Source organism: Populus trichocarpa, chromosome 6 (genome assembly GCF_000002775.5).
Source record: "Populus trichocarpa isolate Nisqually-1 chromosome 6, P.trichocarpa_v4.1, whole genome shotgun sequence".
NCBI lineage: Eukaryota > Viridiplantae > Streptophyta > Magnoliopsida > Malpighiales > Salicaceae > Populus > Populus trichocarpa.
In genome coordinates this window covers 14943341-14960309 of record NC_037290.2, presented here as the reverse complement: position 1 = coordinate 14960309, position 16969 = coordinate 14943341, and the positions used below count along the sequence as shown (strand labels likewise).

The window sequence follows — 16969 nt, the reverse complement described above, 5'->3', positions numbered from 1 at the left end:
TAGAAATTCTTACTTTAAATGTAATTAGATTATTTTACTGAGTTAAAACAAATTAAAAAAACACTTATATTCTCATCATAATTTTTTAATGACTAACAAGTAAAATAAAAATATCCTCGTGTTAGCAAGACTTTTGGTGTTTTTAAAAAGAACAAAAATATAATTATATTATTATATTAAATAATAAATTATGTGTAAGGGAGAAAATTACTTGGGTTTTAGTTGTTTTTTTTATTTTTATATATGTAATCATAATTTTAATCTCTCATGGGAGGTGAGTTTTTCAATACATTCATTTCTTGGTTTTTGCACAATTTGGGAGAAACTGTGTGAGTGATTGTGATATGCCAATTTGCAGGGACGGAGCAGCAGCTGACAATGAATGAAGAGTATAGCAGTAAGTGATTATTCTCTTGCATTGCGAAGCAAGATTGTTAACCACTTAAACAAGAGGGAGAATATACGCTGGATTATTTTGCATATATTCCTTCAATCTCCGTGATAGAATTTAATTAAATTTAGTGCTCCTTCACAAATTCAGCTGCCCGGTGTAGAACACTAATGAAAATGGCAAAGTTGAGAATTGTAGGTGAGAGATTAAAATCAATGTAGTGAACTAGAAACATAATCAAATTTTTGGATTGCATTTTTTTTAACTGTAACTATTTATTCTGTTATAAAAATCATTAATTCATTCCTCGGAATTGGCATGTTTGCCCCAGCAGACCTCTTCTCCGGATACTGCATTAGCCAAACAGGGGTTGGTTCATTGTGAGAATCGGGAAGCCTAGAATATACATAATCTGATCAAGTTGCTGAAATGATCCCACGAAACCAAACATTGACTGACATGCTGCGACAATAAAGAACAACCAGGCAGGACGGATATGAAACCGCGAATCAAATTTCCACCTATGCATAGCTGCACAGACGAACCATGTTCTGATAAGGTTTCCAGTAGAAAATCATTCAAGTTTTTTCAATCCGAACTCAACATTATAGCAATAGAAGACAGTGACGGAATCAATATCCCTGTACACACGATATCTCAAAAAGACCAGTTGCTACTTGGATGAAATGAATACGAGTTGGCTTTGACAAGCTGCAACGTAAACCTAGTTCATGGTCAACGTAGAATACTTATAATCTGAAAGACTGAAACCATTCATCATATTCTAGGTCTAGAAAGCAAGTGCTGATAAATATGTTAAGCAACTCATAGAGTGCATTAACCATTCATATTCAACATGCAAAGAGTCTGCAGGTACTTTAATCCAATTAAACCAGATTTACACAATATGTTTTCGGCATGAAGCACAATCGAAACACCATATATATTAATGATATGTAACATTCGCATGAGATCATCAGATCCTGAAACATAATTTATCCTCTGGCCTTAAGCTCTGCAAGCCGCCTTGACAAATCATCCTCATCCACCTTCTCCTGCGACTTGGTTGCCACTGCATGTGCAGCAGGCTGTGGCAGCCCGACAGAGACCTCCAACCCATAGTCATCAGCTACCTGTTGCATCAAGCTGTTGACCTCACCCTCAGGTGTGGACAGCGAGGTAGAACCAGCCATCGCGCTCTCCATGAACTCTGCCTGTACCTCCATGTTCACAAACTGCTTCTCAAACTGATCCATTGTCTCTGACATCTTCTGCAAATTACCTGCATTTAGCAATCATTCAAAACATTATCATGGCAGATGACCTAAGAATCAGTGAAAGCCCACCATCCAATAATGAACACTTCACACATTCTCATGGCAGAGTTGAAGAGTAACCAGTTCCATGAACTTATGGTTAGATTTCTACAGACGTAATTCTTAATACCAATCCAAAAACAGAATCCAGCGAGCTATAAAGCTCTCGGGGTAGTAATTTCTAATGTTAAACTGCCCGTTTCACAAAATAGCTACTAATCAATCATACCAAGACTATATCCAAAGTCCCAAGACAAATGAATTCGCTACAACCCTATACCACTTTTTTCTCAGAAAAAAAAAACATTAATCAGCAAAATCCCAGACCCAGTTTTTCTCAATTTGATTAGAAACATAGATAAAGTAAACACAACCCAACAATCAAAAATAAAAAATCATCAAAAGCCCATCAATATATTAACGAAAAAATGTCTAAAAAGTAAATTAATTACCAGTAGCGAGAGTCGACTCGAGAGACTTAACAATAGAAGCCATAGACTTGTTAATGGTAGTCATCTTAGCCTGAGTATCAAGCCTGGCCACGACGGCATCGAGCCTGGAGGCGAGCCTCAAGTAATTCATCTGTTCAGTTCTCTTACGAATGGCGTTCTCGGCATAGATTCGAGCACCATCCATGTTTCCTTTCTCGATCGCCTTCTTGACTTTCAATTTCTCCGATTTCTCTTCCTTCTCGCACTTCCGTGCTTGCCTTTGCAGCGATTTTGATGTGAATTTCAAGTCCATGATCTGATTCAGAAGCTTCTCCGCGTTTCCCATTGTTGAAGAAAATCCAGTTTTTTCTTTTTTTTATAAATTTTGTTAGGGTTATATGATTGTTGACTGTGGCTTGATCTTTTTTCTTTTTCTTTATGGGCTTGCCTGCTGTGGGTTTCTTTTAAATTACTATGTTACCCTTGGAAGAACTGCACCAGTGTGAATTTTTGCGAGTTGGTCACTTTCTAGAATGAGTGGATTTTTGCTTTTTTTTTTGAAGTTTTAGAATTTTAATTTTAAATTGTTTTGATTTGGTGATATTAAAATTAAATTAAAAAAATTATTATTTAAATATATTTTTAAATAAAAAATATTTTAAAAAATAACTGTTACTACAATAACAAACATACTTTAATATCTTCTAGATTTTATGTGTCTCAAGACAGAATTTTAAGTTAATTTTTAAAATGAAAAAGATAGATATTATTATTATAAATATATATTTTTTTAAAGTTGTTAATTAAATAATAAAAATATAATATTTGTTTTGGATATAATAAATTAAAAATATATAAAATAATAAATTAAAAAAAAATACGAATACTAATTAAATATTAAAATGAGAAGTTGATCTTTTTAATAAAAACAAATAGGTGCAAATATAAATATTTTATAAATATAAGTTAAATAAAGTCTTTCTAGTTAATGGTAGATAAGTGCAATGAACTATGAAATGAAAAAAAAGAGTGTAAAAAGCTGGACAATTTTCAAAGCTAAATTTTATTTAATTTTGCAACAATTAAAATAAATATTCCAAAGGATTTGACAGATTTAAACTTAGAAAAAAATTATTTCCTTCTAGTTAAAATTCTTATTTTTTATTTATGTATTTGTTTTTATATTTTGACATAACATGTATTTTTTTTCAACAACGTGATTTTTTTAAGGTAATTAAAATAAGTATTCACAAGAATTCTAATAATTTAAATTTATGAGAAAAAATATTATTTTTTAGTCAAAATCTATTTTTCCTTATACATTTTTTTTTTATTTTGATGAAAACATGTCTTTTTTATAGAAGCATGTTGTTTAAATAAACAATTATCATGCTTTGAAAAGAAATTTCCAACAAAAAATAAAAACTTATATCTTGATAATTTTTATGTGCTTGTATTGAAAAACAAAAGAATATTTAATTCATGAAAACTATATTAAAAATTCACAATAACAAAATATATATTTTATTTTGCATTTTTAAAAGAAAATGTTGCATATTAAATTCATGTATAATTATTCATAAAGTAATTGCAAATATTACCATAAAAGTATCTAATCTTGTTTAAACAAAATGACATAATCAAATGATTTCTTAAATATAATTATTATTTATTTAAAGAAAATCTTATTAAAAAAAATAAAAGTCAAATGAATGAAGCTTATAGGTGTTTGTGCTTCAAAGAATGGCCTAAGCACCCTTAGACTTGCACACTTGACCTAAAAGGAAATAAAAGGAAATAGCCTAGGCACACTTGGTTATTTTTACAAACAAAATGAAAAATAAAAATTTCCAACTAGAATGGAGGACATATCTTATGCCTAAGCAAATAATATGTCATCTACCTGAACATATTCTAATCACTAAATGTAATTAGAAAATTAGAGATTGAGTTTTTGGATTCCAAAACTTAAATTTCAACTAAATTTTATCTAAAAACATAAAAAAATTAGAAACCTTAATAATCTCAATTTAAAACCCAAATCACCCTCTAATCGATCTAAACACTGAAAATCAAATCAAATAAACAATCTCTATAGATATTGATATACTTTTTTCAACAAGGTTAAAGGAAAAAATCACCTCCATTTAACTCTCATCCCTAAAACGAGCCTGTTGATACCAAGATCGATCTATTTTTATGGATGGAATGTGGTTGGCCAAAATCTTTCTCTTTTGTCTTCCTTTTTTGATGACTTTGTCTTTTGTCTCTCTACATTCAAGGACCCAAGCATAAGAAAAACAAAGTTTTAAGATCAAAACATAAACATCTAAAACTAAAAGGACCAATAATGAAAAAATAAAAGATTTTAGGGACTAGATTGAACTTTAATGAATAAAAAATCAAGGACCAAACTATACTTTTCACAACATCTATGAGTATTGGAGCTGTTTTAATGCAGGAAAAACAACCAATTGTTTATTTTAGCAAAAAACTTAATGGTGCAGCATTAAACTACCCAACTAACAACAAGGAGCTTTATGCATTGGTGAAGACTTTGAAGACTTGTCAATTTGTGATTTATTTAGATCACAAGTCGCTAAAACAATTAAAATGACAAGGTAAATTGAATCGACAACATGTCAAGTGGGTGAAATTTATTGAGATCTTTCTGTATATGATCATATGTAAGGTAAGAAAAATATAGTGGTTGATGCATTATCTAGGAGGTTTGTTATTTTTTCTACTATAAATGCAAAATTATTGGGATTTGAATACATGAAAGAGTTGTATGCCAATGATAGTGATTTCACTAAGGTGTATGTTACTTGTAAAAAGTTAGTGTTTGGTAAGTTTTATAAACTTGATAGTTATTTGTTTAAAGAGAATAAACTTTGTGTGCCTGATTGTTTTATGTATGAATTGTTTGTTCATTGATTAGTACTTAAAAGTGTATTTTTATCAAGGTTTTATATCATCATTTTGCACTTGAAGTATCAAAAACTCCTTAACTAAAGCATGTTTTATAATAACATATCTAATAATATAAAATACCTTTAATTTATGGTAAATGTTCATCTTAAATGCAGGTCTATCACATAAATGAAAGGATTGATTGATGAGTTGAAGTACTGAAATTGAAAGGACAAAAAGATGGCCAAACTTAGAAAAGGGATATTGGTGCAGTCCAAACTGGAACATTGTTCGGTAATCGGGTCATATCTAGAGCTGTAGATCTCGGATTTAGGTCTACTTTATATGGATAGAAAGGTAAGACATAGGCCTACAACTTTCATGAGGAGCCCAAGATTTAAAAAGGTCGTTTTTCAAGTCCAAATTGTAGCAACAACGAAGAAGTCCGAATCTGTCCTGCAGCCCAGACACTGTTCAGTGTTCAGCCCATATCTCAAGTTCTAGAAGTCCAAATGATCTCAAATGTTTACCCTGGAAATATGAGACAATTTCCTAGAACTTTTATGATTGAAGTCTGTTCAAATTATGATGTTATCAATAACGTTTTTGGCAGACAAGAAGATAAGAATTGTCACCAAGTCAAGATGTGGCCACCTATTCATCAATTAGTCAACAAATCAATAGTTCTGAATTTTGGCCTATAAAAGGAGGCATTTGCCATGTATTTAGGCATCTTGGTGTTCAGATCAAGATCATGCACTTGCTCTCTCTTATATTTTGTAATGCTTAAGTTTTGCTTATATTAATTTCTTGCTTATGCTTTTCATTTCCTTTCCTTGTTTATTTATGTTTCTTTCTTTCATTATGTGTTGCTAAGTTAATTATGTCAAGGTGAAAAGGGTACACTAATGGTGTAAGAATAGTATAATATAAACTTAACATGGACCTTAATGTTGGATACTAACATGCTTTATATTTGTTATCTTGTTCACTTTTAATACTTTGCTTGTTAAATGGTTAATCTAGATTTATGTTGTATAACACTTGGTACAACAAATACTTGGCACTTTCATAGCCCATACTGTATGGTATAACCGACACCTGAGCTATGAAAGGAACTTGATTTGTTGTTAACATAAGTTATAATCATGAATGCCTGACAATATTTACAAGTATTAGCATTATTCGAATAAGATAACTAATGTAATCATGTTAACAATTTATAATCTGATTGGAACCTCCTTTGTGTGTGGTTTTCAATTTAATAAAAATAGTTTATACTATACTTGTTTGAAATACCATTAGTGGATCCTCTAACCTTGACATTTGTTGTTATCATTGTTTAATCCTTACGTTAATCTTCCATCTCAAAGTTCTCATCAACTTCTTCTTCTTCATCATCTTTATTATTATCATTATTAATAGTATTATTGGTATTATTATTATTACTACTACTATTACTATTACTATTACTATTATTAGTATTACTACTACTATTATTATTATTATTATTATTATTATTATTATTATTATTATTGTTATTGTTATTGTTATTGTTGTTGTATTATTGTTGCTTATAATTTATACAATTAACCTCCCTGTGGTTCGACCCCGGTCTTGCCGGGTTATTTATTACTTCAACACTCCTGCACTTGGAAGAAGACATCAATTTTTTGGTCGTGTCCAGTTTTTGGCGCTGTTGCCTGGGAGGTAAATTCTTGTACAAATTATAGTATTTATTTTATTTTCTCTTTTCACTGTTCGTGTATCTAACTTTGTTTCTTTTTCTTTTACTTTCTTCTTCCTTTTATTCTCTTCTTACACGTGCATGAGAGTCTGGTCACGTACATTAAGTGGTAGACTTTGTAGGGTATCCTCATCATTTTCAGAAAATATGGCCGAAGAAGATAACCAATCGCTTCATAATGAGAATAATGAGAATATTCGGGCTAGAACACTTAGAGACCACATGAATCCCACAAGAACAAGTGCACCCTTATGCATAGTTTTTCCACCTGATGCATCTCATTTTAATTTTAAGCCAGACATTATTCATCTTTTACCTTCTTTTCATGGTTTAGATTTAGAAAATTCATACTTGCATTTAAGGGAATTTGAGGAGGTCTGTAACACCTATAAGGACTCAAATTGTAGCATGAACACCATTAGGTTAAAGCTTTTTCCTTTTTCATTAAAAGATAAAGCTAAAACATGGCTACAAAATTTGAGACCAGGATCTATTCGTGCTTGGGATGAAATGCAACAACAATTTTTAAAGAAGTTTTTTCCGTCCCACAGAACAAACTCTTTCAAAAGACAAATAATCACTTTCACTCAAAATCTAGGAGAAACATTTTACCAATGTTGGGATAGGTATCGAGACTTGCTTAACACTTGCCCTCATCATGGTTTTGAAATATGGAGATTGGTGTCACATTTTTATGAAGGGTTAACTCCTAGAGATAGGCAAATGGTTGAATTTATGTGCAATGAAACTTTTGAGGATAAAGACCCTAATGAAGCAATGGAGTACCTAGACTTGCTAGCTGAAAATGCACAAAATTGGGACACTACAGGAACTTATGAGGCACCAAGTAAAACCCAACCTCATACATCTAGTGGAGGTATGTACAACCTTAGGGAAGATCATGACCTCCAAGCCAAGTTTGCATCCTTAGCTAGAAAAGTCGAGGCACTAGAATTAAAAAGAGTGGTCAACTAAAATCTGTTCAAGACATTGTGTGTCAAATCTGTGAAACCAATGAACATTCAACCAATGACAATCCAACTTTGCCTTCTTTTAAGGAATGTCTCCATGAACAAGCTCATGCTTTAAACAGTTTCCAAAGGCCCAATCATAACCCATACTCGCAAACATTCAACCCTGGTTGGAGAAATCACCCAAATTTCAATTGGAAGAGTGATAACAATAATGCACAAACTTCACAACCACCGTTTCAAGCACACCATAACTTCCAAAATTCTCATGGATATGCACCTCCTTATGCTCCACCTCCTAGAAGAAATCTTGAGGAAACATTGCATGCATTCATTGAAAAGCAAGAGACGATCAACACTCAACTTGCTCAAAGCATGACAGATTTTAAAGATACTCTTGCAAAATTGACATCTGCTCTCAGTTTCCAAGAGAAAGGTAAGTTTCCATCTCAACCACAACAAAATCCCAAGGGGTAATACAATGTGAATGCAAGTAGTTCTGGAAGCCAACACATGGATCAAGCAAAATCAGTCATCACTCTTCGCAATGGTAAGATTATTGAAAAACCCATTCTTGAACCTTGTGAGAAAGATGATGAGTCAATCTCTGAGGGTAAGGAAGGGGTTGAATCTGAACATTGTAAAGAAAAGACTGATTCTTCGCCAGCACTTCCATTTCCTCATGCCATGACGAAATAAATGAAAGTCAATCACAACTCTGAAATCTTTGAAACTTTCAAACAGGTAAGGATCAATATACCTTTGTTGGATGCTATTAAACAGGTTCCTTCTTATGCTAAATTTTTGAAAGATCTGTGCACTGTTAAGAGAAAACTGAATGTGAAAAAGAAAGCCTTTTTAGCCGAACAAGTAAGTGTCATTCTTCAGAACAATAATGCATTGAAATATAAAGATCCTGGTTGTCCTACAATTTCTTGCTTTATTGGAGAACATAAAATTGAAAGAGCCTTACTTGATCTTGGAGCTAGTGTGAATTTACTTCCATATTCAGTTTTTCAAAGTCTCAATCTAGGTGAGTTAAAACCAACTTCTGTGAGCTCTTTTACTTGCCGATAGATCAGTAAAGTGCCTAGAGGAATAGTTGAAGATGTGTTAGTACAAGTCGATAAATTCATTTATCCTGTGGATTTTATTGTCTTGGATACACAACCTGTTGAAGCATGTAATTCATTTCCTGTTATTTTAGGACGTCCATTTCTTGCAACTTCTAATGCATTGATTAATTGTAGGAATGGACTGATGAAGCTATCATTTGGGAACATGACATTGGAGATGAATATTTTCAACATTTGCAAGCAACCTGGAGATGATAACGATTTACAAGAAGTAGATTCTATTGAAGAATTAGTTTATGATCAACTTGAATCTACTTTGAGTAAAATTGAGTTGGATGAATCTGAAGATTTACAAATGATTTATTCTTAGGAAGAAATCACGGATGAAAAAGACACCGAAAATGTTGATGCGGATCTTTTGTCAAGAGTGATAACAGATTCAACATCCGACATCACACCAATCAACGATTACTTTCCTGATGAATCCTTACTTTCTCTTAGTTCAATGCCTTGGTTTGCTAAAAATATCAATTTTCTTGCTACAGGAGATTTGCCAACTCACTAGAGTACCGAAGACAAAGGTAAGTTTTTGAACGAAGTGAAGAAATTTTATTGGGATGACCCTTACTTATTCGAATATTGTCCTGATCAAATATTTCGAAGATGCATTCCTGACAATGAGGTAAGTAATGTCATTAAACTTTGTCATTCTGAAGCATGTGGGAGTCATTTCTTGTCAAAAAAGACAGCTGCGAAAATCTTATAAATGGATTTTATTGGCCCACCATGTTCAAGGACACACATGCATTCTGCAAAACTTGTGAAAATTGTCAAAAAGTTGATACTGGTCAAAAAGTTTTGCTTTATAACTCTCGACTCCATTTATTTCCTAGAAAGCTAAGATCAAGATGGAGCGGTCCATTTATTGAGAAATATGTGTATCCTTATGGGGCCTTTGATATTCAGAATCCAAAGAATGACAATGTTTCTAAGGTAAATGGACATCGTTTGAAAGCTTACTTTGATAATTTTCCTAGTGAAAATGAATCCATTGGTTTGAATGACCCTGTAGATAAAGGTTGATTATTTTGTTTTTCTCACATTATTTTTGTGTTCTTTTTGGTGTGACTCTTGTTTTGCTAGTCTCTCATCCCGGTCAAATGGCGGATAACGATACTCCGTGACTTCAGTCGGTTCTTTCAGTTTCCCATAATAACTGATATATGTATATATTTGTGCAATTCTTTGCTCTTTCTCCCTTCTTTGAATCTCTTCTCCAATTCTCATTTGAAAATGGACACCACTCTTGAAAAATTGAAAAAGTACTTTCCCGCTCTGCCTCAGAATGCGATTACAAAAATTTACCGTGCTAGGTGTGCAAGATTGAGGTTGTTAATGAATCAAGGAATTCCTGAAGATATTCGCTGGCTGATTGAAGCAAAGGTTTGATTATCAGGTGAGTCCTCCAATTCTTTCATTTAACACATGTCTGGAAAAGGTAAAAGCACTTTTGCAAAGAAACGTCGTGCAAAACGACTGAAAGTCTGTCACAGATGTGTCAGATGGACTTGTAATGCAACATGTCGTTCTTTTAGGAATGGTATCTATAAATCGTGAAGATAAAATACAATTCATTAAGGATGGCCTGAGTAAGGGGTCTTTAGATAATCTTCTATTAACCTTTGAGACGCATCCTATGGAGATGTGCATCATGCTATTCATGATTTATGGCCACAATTCCATAAAGAACATGATCGATTTAGTCTTGGGAATCTGACTATAAAAGACCCTGTTTGCCAGTTTTTAAGAAAACTGGATGGGAAAGCCTATCCCCGACCCATAGAGGGCGTTTAAGCCGTTCTTGGACGTAAAACCAAGGAAGATGTGAGCCACAGTCACAACTACCTGTACATACACATGCTTTTTCAAAATAAATAAATAAATAAATAAAGAGAGAGAGAGAGTGTGTGAGACTCTAGCTGGCCTACATATAGGTGGTATGATTGCATCTTCAATTTCTCATCTATAAAATCTTCTCTTCCTTCCCTTCATTTCTACTCAACCCATACATTAACAAATATAAAGTGTGTAGAAATGGCAGGTTCCTCAAGTCATCACATCAGAAATATTTGTGTTTTCGGTGGATCCAGTCCTGGGAAAGAAAAAAAGTTTTTAGAATCAGCAAATCATCTTGGTCAGGTATTAGCTGAGAGAAAGATTCATTTAGTGTATGGAGGAGGCAGCCTTGGGTTAATGGGGGGTGTATCAATAGCTGCATTTTTAGGAAGTAGTCAAGTTTTGGGGGTTGTCCACAATGCTTTAGCAAAAGGGGACATCATTGGAAAAACAATTGGAGAGGAACTACAGGTCTCCACAATGTTTGATCGAATGAATACAATGTTTAACCATGCTGACGCCTTCATTGCCTTACCAGGTGGTCTGGGCACATTGGAAGAGATCTTTCATATTACCTCTTGGGCCCAACTGCACATTCACCATAAACCTATAGGTCTGTTAAATGTTAATGGTTTTATGATAATTTGTTGTCTTTTCTTGATCAAGCTGTGGAACAGGAATTTCTAACATCTTCGGCACGACAAATCATAATCTCTGCTGCTACTGCTGAACAATTGATCGACCAACTACAATCTTTCACCCCTGTAATTGATCCTTCCATGAGTCGCATAAATTGGTCAACTACGGAAAGCTGTAAAAAGCTTAGATTGGATTTGAGCCTTCATTTGTGAAACCTTATGTCTTTTGGTTTTATTATTAGCATATTATTTTGTTTTGTTGTTTCTTATATTTATTTAAGTGTATTTCAGGTTGTCAGTGTTCGTTGTTTCAGGTGATGTCTTCTATACTCTATCTTTCTATCTTATGACATTGAGGACAATGTCTCGTTCTGGTTGGGGGGAGAGGGTAGTAGTTGACATTAAAAAAAAAAAATAACTTACTAACTGTTTTTGCTATTATTAAAGCCATTTGACAAAACTGTTATTACTAGGATGGCAGAGTAAGGAGGAATTTTAGTGACTCTTGAGACGCATCTTAGTAAACATTTTCCAATGGTTATTTGCAATATTCATAACAAGGCCTATTAGAATACTTCTTGAAATATTTAGGTTTACAAACTCTCGCATTATTATCACTTGATTCTGCTCATATACTCATTTAACAAGTATTCTTAAACCTTCATTTTCACACACACACTTTAACATTTGATTGTGGGTTGCACATTGGATTATTACATTATTTATGTTCTTTTGTTAAAGGTAACAACTAAGGGATAGGGATAGTCTATAATTTGAAAAAAAAACACAAAAAACAAAAAACAAAAAACAAAAAACAAAACAAAAAGAAAATGATGATATTAAAAACGTAGATAAGTTTGGTTTCGAAGCCTCCCTAACCTAAGCAATTAAGCCCGAAGGGGTGTTTTAACACCTAATACCCTAAAGTCAACTGACTTGGGAGCTATTGGCCCAAAGCTTGTTACATGGGTTAAGGAGAAAAGCTTAAGGGAATCAAACATTGCACTATCTACGTATCAGTATCTGCAACCCAAGTTACTAAGCTCGTAGGGGTGTCTCAACACCTAATGCCCTAAGATCAACTGGTCTGGGAGTCATTAGCCGAAAGCTCGTTACATGGGTTAAAGATGCATTGTGTTTGAAGTTATATGTATATATATTAAAAAAAAAAACAAAAGAAAAAAAAGATAATAATCCCAACCTAAGGAAGTTAACCTTAAACATTAGAACAAAATATTGTTTTTTCTTCCAATAAAAGCCTCATCATCTATGTTTTTCATACATTGGGCACATAAAAAGGAAAGTTTATTAATATCTTGTTTAAGAGGTATTGAGCAGATATAGAAACTTAATGAGAGTTGTTTATCTGGATAGATTAATGGAAGTTGAATGATGAATGCCTTGCTTTATGGAATTTGCAAATTGTTTTTCTATTTTAACGCTTTGATTACTAGGGACTAGTAATAAGCTGGTTGGGGGGTGTGATTAGTACTTAAAAGTGCATTTTTATCAAGATTTTATATCATCATTGCACTTGAAGTATCAAAAACTCCTTAACTAAAGCATGTTTTATAATAACATATCTAATAATATAAGATACCTTTAATTTATGGTAAATGTTCATCTTAAATGCAGGCCTATCACATAAATGAAAGGATTGATTGATGAGTTGAAGTACTGAAATTGAAAGGACAAAGAGATGGCCAAACTTAGAAAAGAGATATTGGTGCAGTACAGACTGGAACATTGTTCGGTAATCGGGTCATATCTGGAGCTGTACATCTCGGATTTAGGTCTACTTTATATGGATAGAAAGGTAAGACATAGGCCTACAACTTTCATGAGGAGCCCAAGATTTAAAAAGGCCTTTTTCAAGTCCACGTTGTAGCAACAACGAAGAGTCTGAATCTGTCCTGCAGCCCAGACACTGTTCAGTGTTCAGCCCATATCGCAAGTTCTAGAAGTCCAAATGATCTCAAATTTTTACCCTGGAAAGATGAGACAATTTCCTAGAACTTTCATGATTGAAGTCTGTTCAAATTATGACGTTATCAATGACGTTTTTGGCAGACAAGAAGATAAGAATTGTCACCAAGTCAAGATATGGCCACCCATTCATCAATTAGTCAACAAATCAACAGTTCTGAATTTTGGCCTATAAAAGGAGGCATTTGCCATGTATTTAGGCATCTGGTGTTCAGATCAAGATCATGCTCTTGCTCTCTCTTTATATTTGTAATGCTTAAGTTTTGCTTATATTAATTTCTTGCTTATACTTTTCATTTCCTTTCCTTGTTTATTTATGTTTCTTTCTTTCATTATGTGTTGCTAAGTTAATTATGTCAAGGTGAAAAGGGTACACTAATGGTGTAAGAAAGTATAATATAAACTTAACATGGACCTTAATGTTGGATACTAACATGCTTTATATTTATCTTGTCACTTTTAATACTTTGCTTGTTAAATGGTTATCTAGATTTATGTTGTATAACACTTGGTACAACAAATACTTGGCACTTTCATAGCCCATACTGTATGGTATAACCGACACCTGAGCTATGAAAGGAACTTGATTTGTTGTTAACATAAGTTATAATCATGAATGCCTGACAACATTTACAAGTATTAGCATTATTCGAATAAGATAACTAATGTAATCATGTTAACAATTTATAATCTGATTGGAACCTCCTTTGTGTGTGGTTTTCAATTTAATAAAAATAGTTTATACTATACTTGTTTGAAATACCATTAGTGGATCCTCTAACCTTGACATTTGTTGTTATCATTGTTTAATCCTTACGTTAATCTTCCATCTCAAAGTTCTCATCAACTTCTTCTTCTTCATCATCTTTATTATTATCATTATTAATAGTATTATTGGTATTATTATTATTACTACTACTATTACTATTACTATTACTATTATTAGTATTACTACTATTATTATTATTATTTATTATTATTATTGTTATTGTTATTGTTATTGTTATTGTTATTGTTGTTGTATTATTGTTGCTTATAATTTATACAATTAACCTCCCTGTGGTTCGACCCCTCTTGCCAGGTTATTTATTACTTCGACACTCCTGCACTTGGGAGAAGACATCAATTTTTTGGTCGTGTCATTCATGAAGCTTATAAGGGTGGATTAATGAGATACTTTGATATTAGAAAGACTTTAAAAGTTTTGTATAGACACTTTTATTGGCCTAAGATGAAACGTGATGTGCAAAACATGTGTGATAGATGCATTACATGTAGACAAGTTAAGTCTAAAGTCTTATCACATGGTTTGTATACTCTTTTTGTCTGTACCTAAAAAACCTCGGGTAAATATTTATATGGATTTTTTTTAGGGTTACCTAGGTTAAAAAGGGGTTAAGATTCTATATTTATGGTATCAGATAGGTTTTATAAGATGATGCATTTCATATCATGTCATAAAATCGATGATGCAACCAGTATAACTAATTTATTCTTTAAAGAGATAGAATGACTTTATAGGGTTTCTAAGAGCATAATTTCATATCATGATGTTAAGTTTCTTAACTATTTTTGAAAGGTTTTGTAGGGAAAGTTGAGAACTAACTTATTATTTTTACTACTTGTCATCCATAAATGGATGAGCAAATATAAGTAGTAAATAAAACTTTAACTACACTTTTGCATATTGTCATTTAAAGAATTTTAAAAATTGAGAAGATTGTTGTTATTCATGGAGTTTGCTTATAATCAAAATGTACATTTAACTATGATTATCTATCATTTAAGATTATTTATGGTTTTAATTCATTAACTCTATTAGATTGATTTTGTTACCTATCGAGGAAAGGCCTAGTGTAGATGATAGTAAAAAACATAGGTGGTGAAGACACTCTATAAAAGTGTTCGACAACATATAGAAAATAAAAATGATCAAGATGCATCCAAAGCTAACAATGGGCATAAACACATTATTTTTTAACTAGGGGATTGAGTTTGAGTGCATATACATTAACTCTATTAGATTTGATTTTGTTACCTATCGAGGAAAGGCCTAGTGTAGATGATAGTAAAAACACATAGGTGGTGAAGACACTCTATAAAAGTGTTCGACAACATATAGAAAATAAAATGATCAATATGCATCCAAAGCTAACAATGGGCATAACACATTATTTTTTAACTAAGGGATTGAGTTTGAGTGCATATATGCAAAGAGATATTTCCAGCACATAAGAGATCTAAGTTGTAGTAAATAGAAGATAATCCATTCTAAATTCTAGAAATGATCAATTACAATACCTATAAAGTGGATCTTCCAGGCAAGTATGATGTTAATGATACTTTTAATGTTTCTGATATTTCTTCATTTAATGTAGGTGATGATTAAAGTCAAATCCTTTTAAAGAGAGTGGGAATGATGTGAATTAGCCTATAACATAAAAGGACCATTAGAAGTTCTAGTTGAACCAGTTATGAAATCAAGATCCAGAAGCTTAAGGAGGCATGCAATGGATTTATTTAGAATATTTAGGTTAAAGCAAGCTTCAAGGTTTCTAAAATTAATGACTAGACCTTAATTAGTTTGATCTATACGAAGAAAAGGCTGGTCCTTGGGCTCGAAGGTTTTGACAACATTGAGTTGCAAATATCCAAATTTGGCAACCTTGGTTTATTTAGTTCCTTTAGTTTTGGGATTTTGCACAAGAAAAGAATTCCTTATTTTCATGGACAATTGAGGTGGAAGCTTAGTAATTAATTGCAAGGATTCCAGATTGCAAGGAAATTTAAAGTCGATAACCTGTGTAATAGCAAGGAGACAAATCAACAACTTCCTTTCCTTTGTTTCAAGGACAACTAAGTTGACTACACTATTGTTTAAATAAGGATGATTATTTTGGTCATTTTCTTGGGAATTTTAGAAGCTTTTAGTCTTTTGTTTCAGACTTGGGTTTGGTTTATTTATATACTTTGGGTTATATCTTTTTAATTGGGTTTTAATATCAGCCCATTACTTCATTAGGGTTTGACACTATAATACTCTTTGTAAGGATTACAATTTTGATTGTATTATTTAATTTTCCATAAGTTTTGTGTGATTATATGAGGATTACTCATACTATTGGTTCTTATTGAATTGTCTTGAATTTATCAAAGATCAATTAATTTTTGTGGCATTCTTTCTCATACTTCTAGTTCTTGATTCTTTACAATCGCTGGGTTGGAGTCTTCATTCCAATAACTTTAATGACTTGGTTTAAGTAATCATTGTGTCAAGTTTCATAATCTTAAATATATTGGTTTTCTTGAGTTGTTTAATTTTTGCGAGTGGATTCAAAAGTTCTTACCCTTCGGGTTTGCAATAATATGTATAAAATATACCTTAAACATGATCAATTATGTTGAAAGCATACTACCACCACCACCATCACCACTAATATCCCAAGGAAACAAAAGTTATATGGAATCAAAGTTTTTAACTCAAAACCTTCAATTCAACAATTTGATATATTACTAAAGCGAGTTCAATCAAGAACTTAGTATGAAAATTACTCAACTACACAGAGAAAAAAGCACCAATATGCGTCAATCTTATATTAAAATT

The 16969-nt window shown here is 32.4% G+C and overlaps 1 protein-coding gene across 1 annotated transcript; it reads right to left on the bottom strand.

Annotated features, from left to right (window-relative positions):
* Nucleotides 1-1196: 1196 nt before the first annotated feature.
* LOC127905509 (ESCRT-related protein CHMP1B) lies at nucleotides 1197-2551 on the bottom strand. Its single transcript, XM_052454272.1, has 2 exons — nucleotides 2160-2551; nucleotides 1197-1673 (listed from the first exon to the last, which is right to left on the bottom strand). The coding sequence occupies exons 1-2, from the start codon at nucleotides 2482-2484 to the stop codon at nucleotides 1387-1389; spliced, it is 612 nt and encodes a 203-aa protein (XP_052310232.1). The 5' UTR covers nucleotides 2485-2551; the 3' UTR covers nucleotides 1197-1386.
* Nucleotides 2552-16969: the final 14418 nt, after the last annotated feature.